Source organism: Parasteatoda tepidariorum, chromosome 6 (genome assembly GCF_043381705.1).
Source record: "Parasteatoda tepidariorum isolate YZ-2023 chromosome 6, CAS_Ptep_4.0, whole genome shotgun sequence".
NCBI classification, from domain to species: Eukaryota; Metazoa; Arthropoda; class Arachnida; order Araneae; family Theridiidae; genus Parasteatoda; species Parasteatoda tepidariorum.
This window is the reverse complement of record NC_092209.1, coordinates 15,859,636-15,877,186: the sequence shown is the minus strand read 5'-3', so window position 1 is coordinate 15,877,186 and position 17,551 is coordinate 15,859,636. Positions and strand designations below refer to the sequence as shown.

Sequence of the window (17,551 nt, the reverse complement as noted above, 5' to 3'; positions counted from 1 at the left end):
CTTTCAAAATGGTTCCAAGGAGTAAAAAAAAAGTTATTTTAGATTTGTTTCAAAACCATAATTTTTATCACTTTTATATCTCCAAATAATCAGTTGCTGAAAAATTTAGTGTTAAGAGTTACGATTCTGAGACCTGTACAGTACTGAGTAAAAGAATGGTACAATCCTCTTCTCTCATTAAAGATAGCATTATCTCAACATATTTATCTTTAGCACAACTTTATATTTTATTTTATAACCAGTATTGAACAGTCAAGCCAATTTCAGGTTTACAACCATCAATGCTTTACTACGTTTCCTTGTACATTTTGAACCAAATCCAGATGACAAGAAAACTCCTGGACTAACCAACCTTTGTAATGATGCGCACAATTTCCTTCTTAACACAAAATAGAGGCATGCTGCTTGAGAAGATATCATTTTCAATACTTATAAAACATTTTCTTGAGAGTGTAAAGACAGATGTATCTAGTCCTTCAAACTGGGAAAAAATAATAAATAAAAAATAATCAAAACACAAAATGTCTCAAAAAAAAAAAAATATATATATATATAAATGAGGGTGACCGGTATTCGATCTGCATCACTGCTCCACCAAATCTAAAACTATTTAATTTTCGTTTCTATTTTTTATCCACCCTTCAAACTGACATATAAATGTGACTGTAAAAGCATTAAGAGCAGCACTCTAACTCATTTGTAGAAACTTTAGTGCGAGTCCTGCCGGCATAGTTGTTTAAATAATATCAGTACTTTCCTTCTTAAAAATTATTTCTTAAGGCTTTTTAAAAAGTATTGTCAGTTAAGGTCCTTAATGACATTTTAGCTGACGTCACACTAGCGATAGGATCAAATTTCTTTGTTCATTAAAGTTTCATGACAAGGTGAATTTTAGCTGAGCATACAAGCTTTCGTGAAAAGAAATCTTATAATGACCTTGATTAATGATTATTTTAACCTTGAGATTAGCTTTATTAAAGCATTTTTTCAAGTTTGAAAACCCCTAAATTAACCTCAATTTAAGGTTTTTACATCGAAGGTTGTTTTCCAAGGTTTTTGATTAGGGGAATGTGCTTAAAATAGGTCGAGCAGACTGTCACAGGTTTCCCTTTAAGTTTAGAAGGTTTACACGTAAACAGCATTGCAAACCTTTTTAGGTTTACATGAAAGGTTTCTTACTAAGTGAAAATGAACCTTATTTTGCTATCTAGAAATCCGACTTGCTAAAGCATCTATTGGGGTGCGTTCTCTATGAATTTCACTCATTTTCTGACCATTACAAATAGAATTTATCGTGAAATTATCACCACTAATAATTTTGACTACATTTTGACGAGTGTTCAAAATTGAACTGGCATTCTGTGCTACCTCAATAGGCTTGCTTTAATTTTTTCTTCACTAACTTCGACAAAATTTTACAGTAACAGTACTTAAATTTCAATTGATCATAAAACCAATATTAGTTGCATTTATTTTCTAATTTATACAAGCTATTTTTATAGCCCTTCTTATCACCAATCAGAATTTTGACAGTTTTTTACAAGTGAACTTTATAGCCCTTTTTATCGCCAATCAGAATTTTGACAGTTTTTGCTTTGTCGCAATCGGTTACTCAAACAGACACTAAACTAAAAAAAAAAAGAGAAAAGAATAAAGTAAAAATTTGAAACAAATTTTTCTAAAAGACTAAAAAGGGAAAATAAATCTATTTTTAACAAATATGCACTTTTATAATAGCCACGTGAGACAACGCGTCCAATAAATTGTAACTTGAACAATTTGGTTAATTTTATTACGTAAAAGATGGGGGGGGGGAAGAAGAAGAAAAAGAACATATTTTAAGACATTTTTTATGTTTGTATGCCTTTTCACTGTATAAAAATTTAATTCAATTTACCATATTTGGTCAGAATTTTCAATTACAAAGAAAAATTATAAGAAAAATAAGAGACTCGATTCAATCAATCTTTCGGGCACTTTTGAGCATGGGCACTTTTGAGCATCAAAATGTGAAGAAAAATATCCGACATTGAGCAAAAAAATTCTAAAAGCTAAAATGTATCATTTTTATGTAATAATTAAACATGACTAAAAATAATTAAATTAATCTATTGATTTTAAAAAAATTTTTTTATCGCATTTATGAGTTACTTGCCTGAGGTTCATTATTTAAGTAAAAATCGCATTTTTTCCTATTGTTTAAACCTTTGGCTTTAACGCATTTTCTCTTATTATTTAACCATTTCGGCTTTATTTAACTCTTTGGCCTTAAACACATTTTCTCTTATTATTTAACAATTTGGCTTTATTTAACCCTTTGGCTTTAACACATTTTCTCTTATTATTTAACAATTTTGGCTTTATTTAATCCTTTGGCTTTAACGCATTTTCTCCTATTATTTAACCCTTTGGCTTCAACGCATTTTCTCCTATTATTTAACCCTTTGGCTTTAACGCATTGTCTCCTATTATTTAACCCTTTGGCTTCAACGCATTTTCTCCTATTATTTAACCCTTTCGCTTTAACGCCTTTTCTCTTATTATTTAACCATTTAGCTTTATTTAACCCTTTAGCTATAACGGATTTTCTCTTATTATTTAACCATTTTGACTTTAATTAACTCTTTGGCTTTAACACACTTTCTCTTATTATTTCACAATTTGGCTTTATTTAACCCTTTGGCTTAACATATTTTCTCTTATTATTTAAACATTTTGGCTTTATTTAATCCTTTGGCTTTAGCGCATTTTCTCCTATTATTTAACCCTTTGGCTTTAACGCATTTTCTCCTATTATTTAACCCTTTGGCTTTAACGCATTTTCTCCTTATTTAACCCTTTGGCTTCAACGCATTTTCTCCTATTATTTAACCCTTTCACTTTAACGCATTTTCTCTTATTATTTAACCATTAGGCTTTATTTAACCCTTTAGCTATAACGGATTTTCTCTTATTATTTAACCATTTTGACTTTAATTAACTCTTTGGCTTTAACGCACTTTCTCTTATTATTTCACAATTTGGCTTTATTTAACCCTTTGGCTTTAACACATTTTCTCTTATTATTTAACCCTTTGGCTTTAACGCATTTTCTCCTATTATTTAACCATTTGGCTTTAACGCATTTTCTCCTATTATTTAGACTTTGGTAAGAAACCATGTGATTTGTTCGATCATCTACAGATAAATTCAGGGAAGTACAAGGAAGGGAAAAAACATTGAAGGATTTTCTTTTACATAAATGCGCGTAGCATTTAAGGTTCGAATGAAATCAAGAGGTCAACACTAGAGAGCTACTTTCTCTACGTTATGAGCCGTTTTTCAAGGTCCAAGTTTATTGCTAACTCTTGAAAGTTTTAAATTCCACCCCCCCCCCTCCAAAAAAAGGCCTGGTTCCTTAGAACATATCGGCGATACAAAACGTTAGCTTGAAGAGAGCGCTAACCTCTGATTGGTTCAATTTGTGCGTTAGACAGCATCAGCATACGTCATCGAAAACTCAGCTTGAACGAAAAAAGCCGTCCGAATCAACTGCATTTGGATCACATTAACAGCAGAAGCAATGGCGGACAACAGCCAACAGACTATTGAAACCGGCCAAGATTTTGATTTCGAGGAGAAATTAATCTCCGAAATTTAAAAAATGATCTAATTTGTATATTGTAAGATATATATCATACAAAGATTCCGTGCTTAAAACAATCTGTGGTCACAGATTAAAAGGTATTTTTTCCCCTCTTAAGCACTGGTCGATAATAACACATATAAAGTTATAAGAACGAGCAAATTAAAAATAGATATTTGCTTACATCATTAACGCATGCGCAATGCGGGATAATGTCTGAGTTGGAACGACTGCCTACGTTTATAGCCGTTTTTCTTTATTATTTTTGTGACTCGCGGTTTTATTAAAATTATGTAACACTTTATTTACCACAGTTATCTTCATCACTTCCATCTGAACAGTCCCTCCGACGATCGCAAAGATATAATTTTCGAAAGCATTTATTTTCATCGCATCTGAAATGAGTTTTCTCGTCGCAAGCTCCACAGTTTTCTTCATCATTTCCGTTTGGGCAATCCTTCCATCCGTTACATCTAGATTCTTGAGAAATACATTCTTTGTTGCCGCAATAAAATCCTCCACAACTGGATTCGGCTGGTGAAAAAAAAACACACACAGTCAAAAATCATTCCACTTCTCAGATAGCTAAATAAGGTTTCTCTTCACTTCACAAAAACCTTTTAATGTAAACCTAAAAAGGTTTGTAATACGGTTTACGTGTAAACCTTTTAATCTTAAAGCGAGATCTGTGACAATCTGCTCTATTTCACGCACATAACCCTAATCCAAAACCTTGGAAAACAACCTTCTATATAAAATCCTTAAGTCGAGGTTGTCTTAGTGTTTTCAAGAGCAAATTTGTTTTTTAAAAAAAAGCTTGTCTCAAGGTGAAAATAATCTGAAATCTAGGTAATTATAATATTTCTTTTCGTAAAGTCCTGCATGCTTAGGTAAAATTAAACCTAACTAAACTACCGTAGCTAACTAGAGCAAACTCTGATCTAAATTAGTTAAGTGCCACATTTTCAGATGGCAGCAAGCGTTGTCATTTGGCTAGTTAAAAAATCCAAATTCATCGAAATATGCTTCTATTTTTAGAAAAATTGTCTTAGTACAGTCAAACCTCGCTATAGTGAACCTTCAAGTGACCGAAATTTCGATTCACTATAACCGGGAGTTCACTATATCCGTCCTGCAAGCAATTTTAAGTAATTTTTTTCGAACTTCTCCCTTTTTTTACACATTATTTCAATAAATGTCCCATAAAAAGAAATACAAAATTGATTAAAAAACAATATGTAGTTACAGAAAAGGTGTTAACTTTTATTTTTTTATGACTCTTTGTCTTACGCACAAAAAATTTAGGGATGAGAAACTGAGACAGAAAACAGGAAAAACAGGAAACTGAGAGGAAGAAAACAGGAAAAAATTATGGCTACATTCCACTTAATAGAAGGCCTTAAAACTCGGTATATGTACTAAATGTAGATATTTCAAAATTATCAAAAAATAAAGAAAAAGGCATGAGTCGAAGACAGAAAAAAGTTCATAATATCCAATTTCTTCTCGTTTTTTGATTCACTATATCCACGTAAAATAATATTCCGCGTGTATTGCAAGGCACGGGAGTGAACATTTCGTTCACTATATCCGGGAGTTCACTATAACGCGGATTGGCTGTATTTCCTATTACGTAATAAAAATTTTGCACTGATCAATTTGCATATTTTAGGTATGAAAATAACCAATTGTTATTTCTAATGATAATTATACCAATATGAAATCTAATCGTTAGATCTGTGGCGCAACTACCACTATAAATATTAAACACCAATTCACTGGTATATATAAGACATGTTAACTCGATTCTAACTTGAGGTCACTACTAATTGATGAAAGTTGACATGGTGGATAATTAATCCCCTCGATGATGACAGGGGTGTGATCTCATCAACACCGATGGGATGATCCACATTAGACAGTTGATTTGCTTAAAATATAACAACAAAAGAAATCCGTGAAAGTAAAAAACAGTCTCCTGATTTAATAAACAAAAAGTGAAGGAAAGAGAAAAGACAATGAGCGAAATGATATAACTAAACAAAAAAGGAAGAAAAAATATGTACTCGTGCATATCTGCCAACTCTTCCGGATTTTCCGGAAGATTTTATTTTCATATTTAAAGTAGTAAATATATACTATTTTTTCTTTTATAATTTGAAGTTTTAAATGATTTTGTTCACCATTTTTCTTACAAAAATTAAGCACATATATCAATATACATTACTATCATGGTTGTCAACTTAAGTTTTCTCAAATACAACGTATTTGTTTGCTTAAAATTGAAGTNATATCGTACTTCATAATTATTAATGGAAAGGATTAAAAGTTGGCAGGTATGCTAGTGGTATTCCGTCCATCGAAATCTGCCACAGATAAAATTTTGGAAGCGGGGAGTAATGTGGCGTAAGTACCACTATATGTATTAAATACCAATTCACTAGTATATAAGACATGTTAACTTGATTATATCATGAGGTACCCATACCTGCCAACTTTCACTGTTTCCGAGAATGGATTTTTAGAGTGATTGTAAAACATTAAATGAAAAACAATCTGACTCAAAAATATATTTATATTTTGATACCGTTGAAATTCGCTTGCGCAACGATTATTATGCTTTCATATATTTATTGTAATTATTTATATGTAGTGGTGGTCAAACTCATTTATAATTATCATTATAATTCAAAAAGCTAATTGGAATAACCTGAGTATTGCAACCACTTTAAATATTAAAATAAAATCTTCCGGAAGAGTTGGTAGGTATGGGTACCTTTTGATAGATGAAGTTTGATGTGGTCGATTAATAATCCCTTCTTATCATTTACAGAGAATCAGAAAAACTGGTCGCATATATGATACCGTGATGGAATAACGTATCATACCTGTCAACTTTCACTCTTTCCGAGAATAGATTTTCAGAGTGGTTGTAAAACAATAAACGAAAAACAATCTGACTCGAAACTATATTTATATTTTGATCCCGTTGAAATTCGCTTGAGCAAGGATTATTATGCTTTCTTATATTTATTATAATTATTTATATGCAGTGGTGGTCAAACTCATTTATAATTATCATTATAATTCAAAAAGCTAATTGGAATAACCTGAGTATTGCAACCACTTTAAATATTAAAATAAAATCTTCCGGAAGAGTTGGTAGGTATGGGTACCTTTTGATAGATGAAGTTTGATGCGGTCGATTAATAATCCCTTCTTATCATTTACAGAGAATCAGAAAAACTGGTCGCATATATGATACCGTGATGGAATAACATAACATACCTGCCAACTTTCACTCTTTCCGAGAATGGATTTTCAGAGTGGTTGTAAAACAATAAACGAAAAACAATCTGACTCAAAAATATATTTATATTTTGATCCCGTCGAAATTCGCTTGAGCAAGGATTATTATGCTTTCTTATATTTATTATAATTATTTATATGCAGTGGTGGTCAAACTCATTCATAATTATCATTATGATTCAAGAAGTTAATTGGAATAACCTGAGTATTGCTACCACTTTAAATATGAAAATAAAATCTTCCGGAAAATCCGGAAGAGTTGGCAGGTATGGCGTATATATACACGGTTCAGTAGTAATCACAACCTATTTAAATGAAAAGTATTTTTATTAATGAAGAGGAAACTTCATGGCAAATTCTCTCTCCTCTACGTAAGTATTTTAAAGTTAAATTTCTGCAGTTCCGCAGTGGACTGATCGTAAAGACACCTAGTAGAAGACCGAAGACACGCATCACTGGCTGCGGTCAGGGAGCGGGTGGGTGACCACAGCCTGAGTAGGGACAAAGGGTGCGTGGTATTGGTCCTCGTTAAACTGTTCTTCCGCAGAGTGCTCGACTTCGCGTGCGGGTCGTCTGGCTACCAAAACAGGGGAGTCATCCCCACTGCAGAGGTTTAAAATTGCGATGACAAGTCCTCTGACCATCCTTATGGATGCTTCCCAGACCGTCGCCAATACCTCATTGTGCAGCTCTAATGCTGCATAAATAAAGTATATACCTAGTTATCTATCAAAAATACAGATTTTTTTCAGGCTGTCTAAATACAAATAAACTATTGCAAGATTACGCTGAACTCACCTAACTTTAAAATATCAATTGGAGGTGAAACAGAATTCGTCATGAAAAGTTTCTCCCGTGGTATAGGGTACTCGAGAAAAACGATTAAAAATTTAACTTACAGCAACTATTTTCATCAGTCTTATCGAAGCAATCAAAACGACCGTCACAAATTCGCTCTTTCGGGATGCAGCCTCCATGCCTGCATTCGAACTCCCCCTTCTTACAAAAAAAGGGTGTGGATCTGCAGCCATCTTCGTCTTCCCCTTCAGAGCAATCCTCCATACCATCGCAAACCCAAAACCACGAAATGCAAGTACCATTGTTGCATCTGAATTGTTGGGGTGAGCATTCTTCCGATGGATTGAAATCTGAAACAGAAAAAGGCTTCGCATAGTGTAAAGTATTATTGGTCCATGTAGTTATAGAGCTCTTGTATCTAAAAGTGGTTAGAAAATTACGACATGCGGGGCTTTGTTTTATTTCCTGATTAGTTAATTAACTGCTAAAATTTACCGAAAAGAAACGAAACAAGCATTCTCATCAAAAATACCTATCAGTATTGAACTGCATGTGTTGACAGAAATATATCAATCCTCCATTTTTACACACGTCTGACATGCTGAAAACAATTTGCAATTGAAAAACACCCCTCATTATACCAGGCGCTTCCAACTTACATGAGGCCGGGGGCCGCAATTAAAAACACCAGTGAAACGGCGGGTCGTAACTTTATCAAAGTTTTATATAGGTCTCTTTTATGTTTTAAAAAACATTAAATATAACTGTCGGAATTTTATGAAGTTATACAAAGCAAGCGCATTGCATTACTTATTAAAATAAGAAGTAGATTTTTAAAAATATTTAATTGCTTATTAAACAATTAATGTACAACAGATTTCAAATTGTTAAGATATAGAGCTTAAAAGTATTTTAAACCCATATAGATTTAAGATACTTGTCCTCCAAAAAAATGACAACTGATATATTTTAGTTCGCGGGCCATAAAAAAACCTTCGCGGGTCACCAGTTGGTAACCACTGATTTAAACGAAGTCAATATGAAAAAAAAGTTGTGCCAAGTTTGTGCATCACTTCAACTCCCAGAGGAGACTGTTATCTTAAGGGTATCCAACTTATATTTTAAGGATTCAAACCAAGTTTCTTAATCCAAATATATCACCATTTAAGCCTAAATAAAATGGGAGACAATTTTGGAATCCGAAAAATTCGAAATTTTGGAGCGATACATTAATATTTGTTAAGTCCATATGGATTGACCAATTTTGCAGAGTATTAGGTTCCGTTTTGAAACAAAAGTTGCAAAACGTGGCACAATAAGTATAGGCCTCAATACAAATAGTCCTTGCGATAAGAAAGTTTAAAAATGCTGTTTTTTTTTTTATATAAATTTTAAACTTCAAAAACTATTTATGCAATTTTTTTCACAATTGGAATTATTTTCTTCTTCTTTTCAAGTTAAGTAGTTTTAAAATAGAATAAAAATCTGCATATTTTACTTATATACCAGCCAAAGTTTTCAGATTTTTGGGTAATATCCTGTATTTAAAGTAATGGCAAAATTTATATAATAACATTTTGTTCCTGTTTAAATAAGGGCGATGTAAAGTGATTTTTACTACCTTCACATTTTAATAATTTAAACATCCCTAGAGCTCTTTAAAAATGTTTTAATTGTTGACCTAATTTTAACAAAACACATTGTCAAGTGAAATGGCATTTCCCTACCATTTTGAAAAACTTTTTTAAACGCGTAAAAGTTGAGAGGCATGCTACATACTTTTTCTCGTTCCCTTATATCAAATGATTAAAAAGTAACAAATAATTATTAAAGATTATTTTTTGCATGGACGATCTAAAGACAAACATATAATTGAATGCAGAGAATTTTCGGCTCGCTTAAGCATTTTTCCAGATATAAAGAAATTCTTAAATATTGTAATTATAATTCGCGATCGCAACGCTCGAGTACGCCGTCTAGCGGGAGCCTGTAAATATCGGACATTAATTTATCACGTTTTCATTTAGTTCCATCAAAGTCATTGACTGAATCAGACGCCATTTTTTAGCAGCANACACACACACACACACAGCCGCTTTTATTATTATGTATAGATATAGATGTATAGATTACTTGAATGAGAAAGAAATAGTTATTAAAAATAGAAATTTTTTACTCTCAAAAAATCATTTATTTATTAATAATTGAAGACGAATAGAAAAAAAATTTAATACTCCTTTTTTTGTATTTTATATTTTAGTACAAATATAATTCCGATAATCTAATGAATTTTTTTAGCAATTGATTGACTGTTTTTTACAAGTGAAAAACATCGAAATATATTTTCGCTTGTCTTTAGAGCGTCAGAAATATATATATATATATATAAGTAAAGGTCACCTGTATTCAATCTGCGTCAAGGGTCTGCTCCACCAAATCTACAACTATTTGACTTTCGTTTCTATTTTTTATCCACCCTTCAAACTGACATATGAATGTGACTGCAAAAGCATAAAGAGCAGCACTCAAGCTCATTTGCAGAAACTTTAGTGAGAGTCCTGCCGGCGTAATCGTTTAAATAATATCAGTACTTTTCTTCTTAAAAATTATTTTTTAAGGCTTTTTAAAAAGGAATTGTTGTTTAGGGCCCTAATGACATTTTAGCTGGATTTTAGCTGGACGATAGGATCAAATTTCTTTGTTCATTAAAGTTTCTTGGCAAGGTGAATTTTAGCTGAGCATACAAGCTTTTGAGAAAAGAAACCTTATAATGACCATGATTAATGATTATTTTCACCTTGAGATTACCTTTATTAAAGCATTTTTTCAAGTTTGAAAACCCTAAATTAACCTCAATTTAAGGTTTTTACATCGAAGGTTGTTTTCCAAGGTTTTTGATTAGGGTAATGTGCTTAAAATAGGTCGAGCAGACTGTCACAGGTTTCGCTTTAAGGTTAGAAGGTTTACACGTAAACAGCATTACAAACCTTTTTAGGTTTACATGAAAGGTTTCTTAATAAGTGAAAATGAACCTTATTTTGCTATCTAGAAATCCGACTTGCTAAAGCATCTATTGGGGGTGCGTTCTCTATGAATTTCAATCATTTTCTGACCGTTACAAATAGAATTTATCGTGAAATTATCACCACTAATAATTTTGACGAGTGTTCAAAATTGAATTCGCGTTCTGTGCTACCTGAATAGGCTTGCTTTAATTTTTTCTTCACTAACTTCGACGAAATTTTATAGTAAGAGTACTTAAATTTCAATTGATCATGAAACCAATATTAGTTGCATTAATTTTCTAATTAATACAAGCTATTTTTATAGCCCTTTTTATCGCCAATCAGAATTTTGACAGTTTTTGATTTGTCGCAATCGGCTACTCAAACAGACACTAAACTAAAAAAAAAGAAAAGAATAAAGTAAAAATTTGAAACAAATTTTTCTAAAAGACTAAAAAGGAAAAATAAATCTATTTTTAACAAATATGCACCTTTATAATAGCCGCGTGAGACAACGCGTCCATTAAATTGTAACTTGAACAATTTGGTTAATTTTATTACGTAAAAGATGGGGGGGGAGAAGAAGAGCATATTTTAAGACATTTTTTATGTTTGTATGCCTTTACACTATATAAAAATTTAATTCAATTTACCATATTTGGTCAGAATTTTTAATTACAAAGAAAAATTATAAGAAAAATAAGAGACTCGATTCAATCAATCTTTCGGGCACCTTATTATTGAGCATCAAAATATGAAGAAAAATATCCGACATTGAGCAAAAAAATTCTAAAAGCTAAAATGTATCATTTTTATGTAATAATTAAACATGACTAAAAATAAATAGATTAATCTATTAAACTTAAAAAAAAATTTTTTACGCATTTATGAGTTACTTGCCTGAGGTTCATTATTTAAGTAAAAATCGCATTTTCTCCTATTGTTTAAACCTTTGGCTTTAACGCATTTTCTCTTATTATTTAACCATTTTGGCTTTATTTAACTCTTTGGCTTTAACACATTTTCTTTTATTATTTAACCATTAGACTTTATTCAACCCTTTAGCCATAACGGATTTTTTCTTATTATTTAACCATTTTGGCTTTATTTAATCCTTTGGCTTTAACGCATTTTCTCTTATTATTTAACGCTTTGGCTTTAACGCTTTTTCTCCTATTACTTAACCCTTTGGCTTTAACGCATTTTCTCCTATTATTTAGGCTTTGGTAAGGAACCATGTGATTTGTTCGACCATCTACGGATAAATTCAGGGAAATACAAGGATGGGAAAAAACATTGAAGGAATTTTTTTTACATAAATGAGCGTAGCAATTAAGGTTCGAATGAGATCAAGAGGTCAACACTAGAGAGCTACTTTCTCTACGTTATGAGCCGTTTTTCAAGGTCCAAGTTTATTGCTAACTCTTTAAAGTTTTAAATTCCACCCCTCCCCCTCCAAAAAAAGGCCTGGTTCCTTAGAACATATCGGCGATACAAATCGTTAGCTAGAAGAGAGCGCTAACCTCTCATTGGTTCAATTTGTGCGTTAGGCAGCATGCGTCATCGAACACTCAGCTTGAACGAAAAAAGCCGTCCGAATGAAGTGCATTTGGATTACATTAACGGCAGAAGCAATGGCGGACAACAGCCAACAGACTATTGAAATCGGCCAAGATTTTGATTTCGAGGAGAAATTAATCTCCGAAATTTAAAAAATGATCTAATTTGTGTATTGTAAGATATAAATCATACAAAGATTCCGTGCTTAAAACAATCTGTGATCACAGATTAAAAGGTATTTTTTTCCCCTCTTAAGCACTGGTCGATAATAACACATATAAAGTTATAAGAACGAGCAAATTAAAAATAGATATTTGCTTACATCATTAACGCATGCGCAATGCGGGATAATGTCTGAGTTGGAACGACTGCCTACGTTTATAGCCGTTTTTCTTTATTATTTTTGTGACTCGCGGTTTTATTAAAATTATGTAACACTTTATTTACCACAGTTATCTTCATCACTTCCATCTGAACAGTCCCTCCGACGATCGCAAAGATATAATTTTCGAAAGCATTTATTTTCATCGCATCTGAAATGAGTTTTCTCGTCGCAAGCTCCACAGTTTTCTTCATCATTTCCGTTTGGGCAATCCTTCCATCCGTTACATCTAGATTCTTGAGAAATACATTCTTTGTTGCCGCAATAAAATCCTCCACAACTGGATTCGGCTGGTGAAAAAAAAACACACACAGTCAAAAATCATTCCACTTCTCAGATAGCTAAATAAGGTTTCTCTTCACTTCACAAAAACCTTTTAATGTAAACCTAAAAAGGTTTGTAATACGGTTTACGTGTAAACCTTTTAATCTTAAAGCGAGATCTGTGACAATCTGCTCTATTTCACGCACATAACCCTAATCCAAAACCTTGGAAAACAACCTTCTATATAAAATCCTTAAGTCGAGGTTGTCTTAGTGTTTTCAAGAGCAAATTTGTTTTTTAAAAAAAAGCTTGTCTCAAGGTGAAAATAATCTGAAATCTAGGTAATTATAATATTTCTTTTCGTAAAGTCCTGCATGCTTAGGTAAAATTAAACCTAACTAAACTACCGTAGCTAACTAGAGCAAACTCTGATCTAAATTAGTTAAGTGCCACATTTTCAGATGGCAGCAAGCGTTGTCATTTGGCTAGTTAAAAAATCCAAATTCATCGAAATATGCTTCTATTTTTAGAAAAATTGTCTTAGTACAGTCAAACCTCGCTATAGTGAACCTTCAAGGGACCGAAATTTCGATTCACTGTAACCGGGAGTTCACTATATCCGTCTTGCAAGCAATTTTAAGTAATTTTTTCGAACTTCTCCCTTTTTTTACACGTTATTTCAATAAATGTCCCATAAAAAGAAATACAAAATTGATTAAAAAACAATATGTAGTTACAGAAAAGGTGTTAACTTTTATTTTTTTATGACTCTTTGTCTTACGCACAAAAAATTTAGAGATGAGAAACTGAGACAGAGGAAGAAAACAGGAAAAAATTATGGCTACATTCCACTTAATAGAAGGCCTTTAAACTCGGTATATGTACTAAATGTAGAAATTTCAAAATTACCAAAAAATGAAGAAAAAAGAATGAGTCGAAGACAGAAAAAAATTCATAATATCCAATTTCTTCTCGACTTTTGATTCACTATATCCACAGAAAATAATATTACGCATGTATTGCAAGGCACGGGAGTGAACATTTAGTTCACTATATCCGGGAGTTCAGTATAACGGGGATTGACTGTATTTCCTATTATGCTATTACGTAATAAAAATTTTGCACTGATCAATTAGCATATTTTAGGTATGAAAATAACCAATTGTTATTTCTAATGATAATTATACCAAAATGAAATCTAATTGTTAGATCTGTGGCGTAACTACCACTATAAATATTAAATATCAGTTCACTAGTATATATAAGACATGTTAACTTTATTCTATCTTGAGGTACCGTCTGATTGATGAAAGTTGACATGGTGGATAATTAATCCCCTCGATGATGACAGGGGTGTGATCTCATCAACACCGATGGGATGATCCATATTAGACAGTTGATTTGCTTAAAATTTAACAACAAAAGAAATCCGTGAAAGTAAAAAACAGTCTCCTGATTTAGTAAACAAAAAGTGAAGGTAAGGAAAGATAACGAGCGAAATGATATAACTAAACAAAAATGGAGGAAAAAATATATGTACTAGTGGTTATTCCGTTCATCGAAATCTGCCAAAGATAAATTCTGGAAGCGGGGAGTATTGTGGCGTAACTACCACTATATGTATTAAATACCAAATCACTAGTATATAAGACATGTTAACTTGATTCTTTCTTGAGGAACCTTTTGATAGATGAAGGTTGATGTGGTCGATTAATAATCCCCTCTTATCATTTACAGAGAATCAGAAAAACTGGTTGCACATGTACACGGTTCAGTATTAATCACAACCTATTTAAATGCAAAGTATTTTTATTAATGAAGAGAAAACTTCATGGCAAATTCTCTCTCCTCTGTGTAAGTATTTTAAAGTTTAAATTCTGAAGTTCCGCAGTGGACTGATCGTAAAGACACCTAGTAGAACACCGAAATCAAGCATCAGTGAGCGGGTGGGTGACCACAGCCTGAGTAGGGGCAAAGGGTGCTCGGTATTGTTACTCTTTAAACTGTTCTTCCGCTGAGTGCTCGCGGTGGGTCGTCTGACTACCAAAACAGGGGGGTCATCCCCACTGCAAAGGTTTAGAATTTGCGATGGCATGTCTTCTGACCATCCTTATGGATGCTCCCCAGACCGTGGCCAATACTCCATTGCGCAGCTCTAATGCTGCATAAATAAAGCATATACCTAGTTATCTATCAAAAATGCTGATTTTTTTTCATGCTGTCTAAATACAAATGAACTATTGCACGATTACGCTGAACTAACTTTTTTCTGAACTTTAAAATACCAATTGGAGGTGAAACAGAATTCGCCATGAAAAGTTTCTCCCGTGGTATAGGGTACTCGAAAAAAACGATTAAAAATAAAACTTACAGCAACTATTTTCATCAGTCTTATCGAAGCAATCAAAACGACCATCACAAACTCGTTCTTTTGGGATGCAGTGTCCATACCTGCACTCGAACTCCCCCTTCTTACAAAAAAAGGGTGTGGATCTGCAGCCATCTTCGTCTTCCCCTTCAGTGCAATCCACCATACCATCGCAAACCCAAAACCACGAAATGCAAGTACCATTGTTGCATCTGAATTGTTGGGGTGGGCATTCTTCCGATGGATTGAAATCTGAAACAGAAAAAGGCTTCGCATAGTGTAAAGTATTATTGGTCCATGTAGTTATAGAGCTCTTGTATCTAAAAGTGGTTAGAAAATTACGACATGCGGGACTTTGTTTGATTTCCTGATTAGTTAACTGCTAAAATTTACCGATAAGAAACGAAACAAGCATTCCCATCAAAAATATTTATCAGTATTGAACTGCATGTGTTGACAGAAATGTATCAATCCTCCATTTTTACGCACGTCTGATATGCTCAAAGCAATTTGCCATTGAAAAGCGTCCCTCGTTAAACCGGGCGTTTCCGACTTACTTGAGGCCGGGGACAGCAATTAAAAACACCAGTCAAATGGCAGAACGTAACTTTATCAAAATTTTATATATGTCTCTTTTATGTTTGAAAAAACATTAAATATAACTGTCGGAATTTTATGAAGTTGTACAAAGCAAGCGTATTGCATTACTTATTAAAATAAGAAGTAGATTTTTAAAAATATTTAATTGCTTATTAAACAATTAATGTACAACAGATTTCAAATTGTTAAGCTATAGAGCTTAAAAGTATTTTAAACCCATATAGATTTAAGATAATTGTCCTCCAAAAAAATGACAACTGATATATTTTAGTTCACGGGCCAAAATAAAAACCTTCGAAAGCCACCAGTTGGCAACCACTGATTTAAACGAAGTCAATGTGAGAAAAGAGTTGTACCAAGTTTGTGCATCACTTCAACTCCCAGAGGAGACTGTTATCTTAAGGGTATCCAACTTATATTTTAAGGATTCAAACCAAGTTTCTTAATCCAAAAATATCACCATTTAAGCCTAAATAAAATGGGTGACAATTTTGGAATCTGAAAAATTTGAAATTTCGGAGCGAAACATTAATATTTGTTAAGTCCATATGGATTGACCAATTTTGCAAAGTATTAGGTTCCGTTTTGAAAAAAAAGTTGCAAAGCGTGGCACCATAAGTATAGGCATCAATACAAATAGTCGAAGATAAGAAAGTTTAAAAATGCTGTTTTTTTATATAAATTTTAAACTTCAAAAACTATTTATGCAATTTTTTTCACAATCGGAATTATTTTCTTCTTCTTTTCAAGTTACGTAGTTTTAAAATAGAATAAAAATCTGCATATTTTACTTATATACCAGCCAAATTTTTCAGATTTTTGGAAAATATCCTGTATTTAAAGTAATGGCAAAATTTATATAATAACATTTTGTTCCTGTTTAAATAAGGGCGATGTAAAGTGATTTTTACTACCTTCACATTTTAATAATTTAAACATCCTGAGAGCTCTTTAAAAATGTTTTAATTGTTGGCCTAATTTTAACAAAACACATTGTCAAGTAAAATGGCATTTCCCTGCCACTTTGAAAAACTTTTTTAAAAGCGTAAAAGTTGAGAGGCATGCTTCATACTTTTTCTCGTTCCCTTATATCAAATGATTAANTAAATTTAATAAGCCACATTAAAGAAGGAACGTTGCAATGCTACACGCTACATTAACGACGTCTCCAGAGTAACTGAATGACGGTTCATATAGAAATCGCAGGTATGCGTCTCATACAACAACGCCCCCTATAGTTCGTTGCGATCACGAATATTAAAAAGCCCAAACAATCTCTCTTGAATAAACTAGTGAAATCTTATTTCCCAGATTGCCATTGGTCCATATGACTTCCAAACAATTTCTATAAACTAACCATAATTTTTTGAGGAAAAACATTTAAAATTCTTCGTCAAAAACGTTTTTTTCTTATTTGAAAGGAAGAAAATATTTTGATTAAAGCTAAATAATTACACTAGCAGTTATCATTTATTTATTGAATGAAATAATTTTGAAAAAATGAAATAATTTTTTTAGTGAAATTCGTTAAAGCGATATTAAAAATTTATTTGCAACAAAACTCAAAAACTATATCTTTTTAACTTGCTTTTAAACGAAATGTTTCAACATTGTGATATATATATATATAAATATACGAT

The 17,551-nt window shown here is 32.3% G+C and overlaps 1 protein-coding gene across 1 annotated transcript in view; it reads right to left on the bottom strand.

Annotated features, from left to right (window-relative positions):
- Positions 1–3,926: 3,926 nt before the first annotated feature.
- Positions 3,927–17,551, bottom strand: part of LOC107443390 (low-density lipoprotein receptor-related protein 1B-like) — a 64,833-nt gene continuing 51,208 nt past the window's right edge. The window contains exons 15-16 of the mRNA XM_071181725.1: positions 7,834–8,082; positions 3,927–4,159 (exon numbers count right to left, since the gene is read on the bottom strand). Of these exons, the coding sequence (XP_071037826.1) occupies positions 3,927–4,159; positions 7,834–8,082 (482 nt within the window). The remainder of the gene's footprint in view (positions 4,160–7,833; positions 8,083–17,551) is intronic.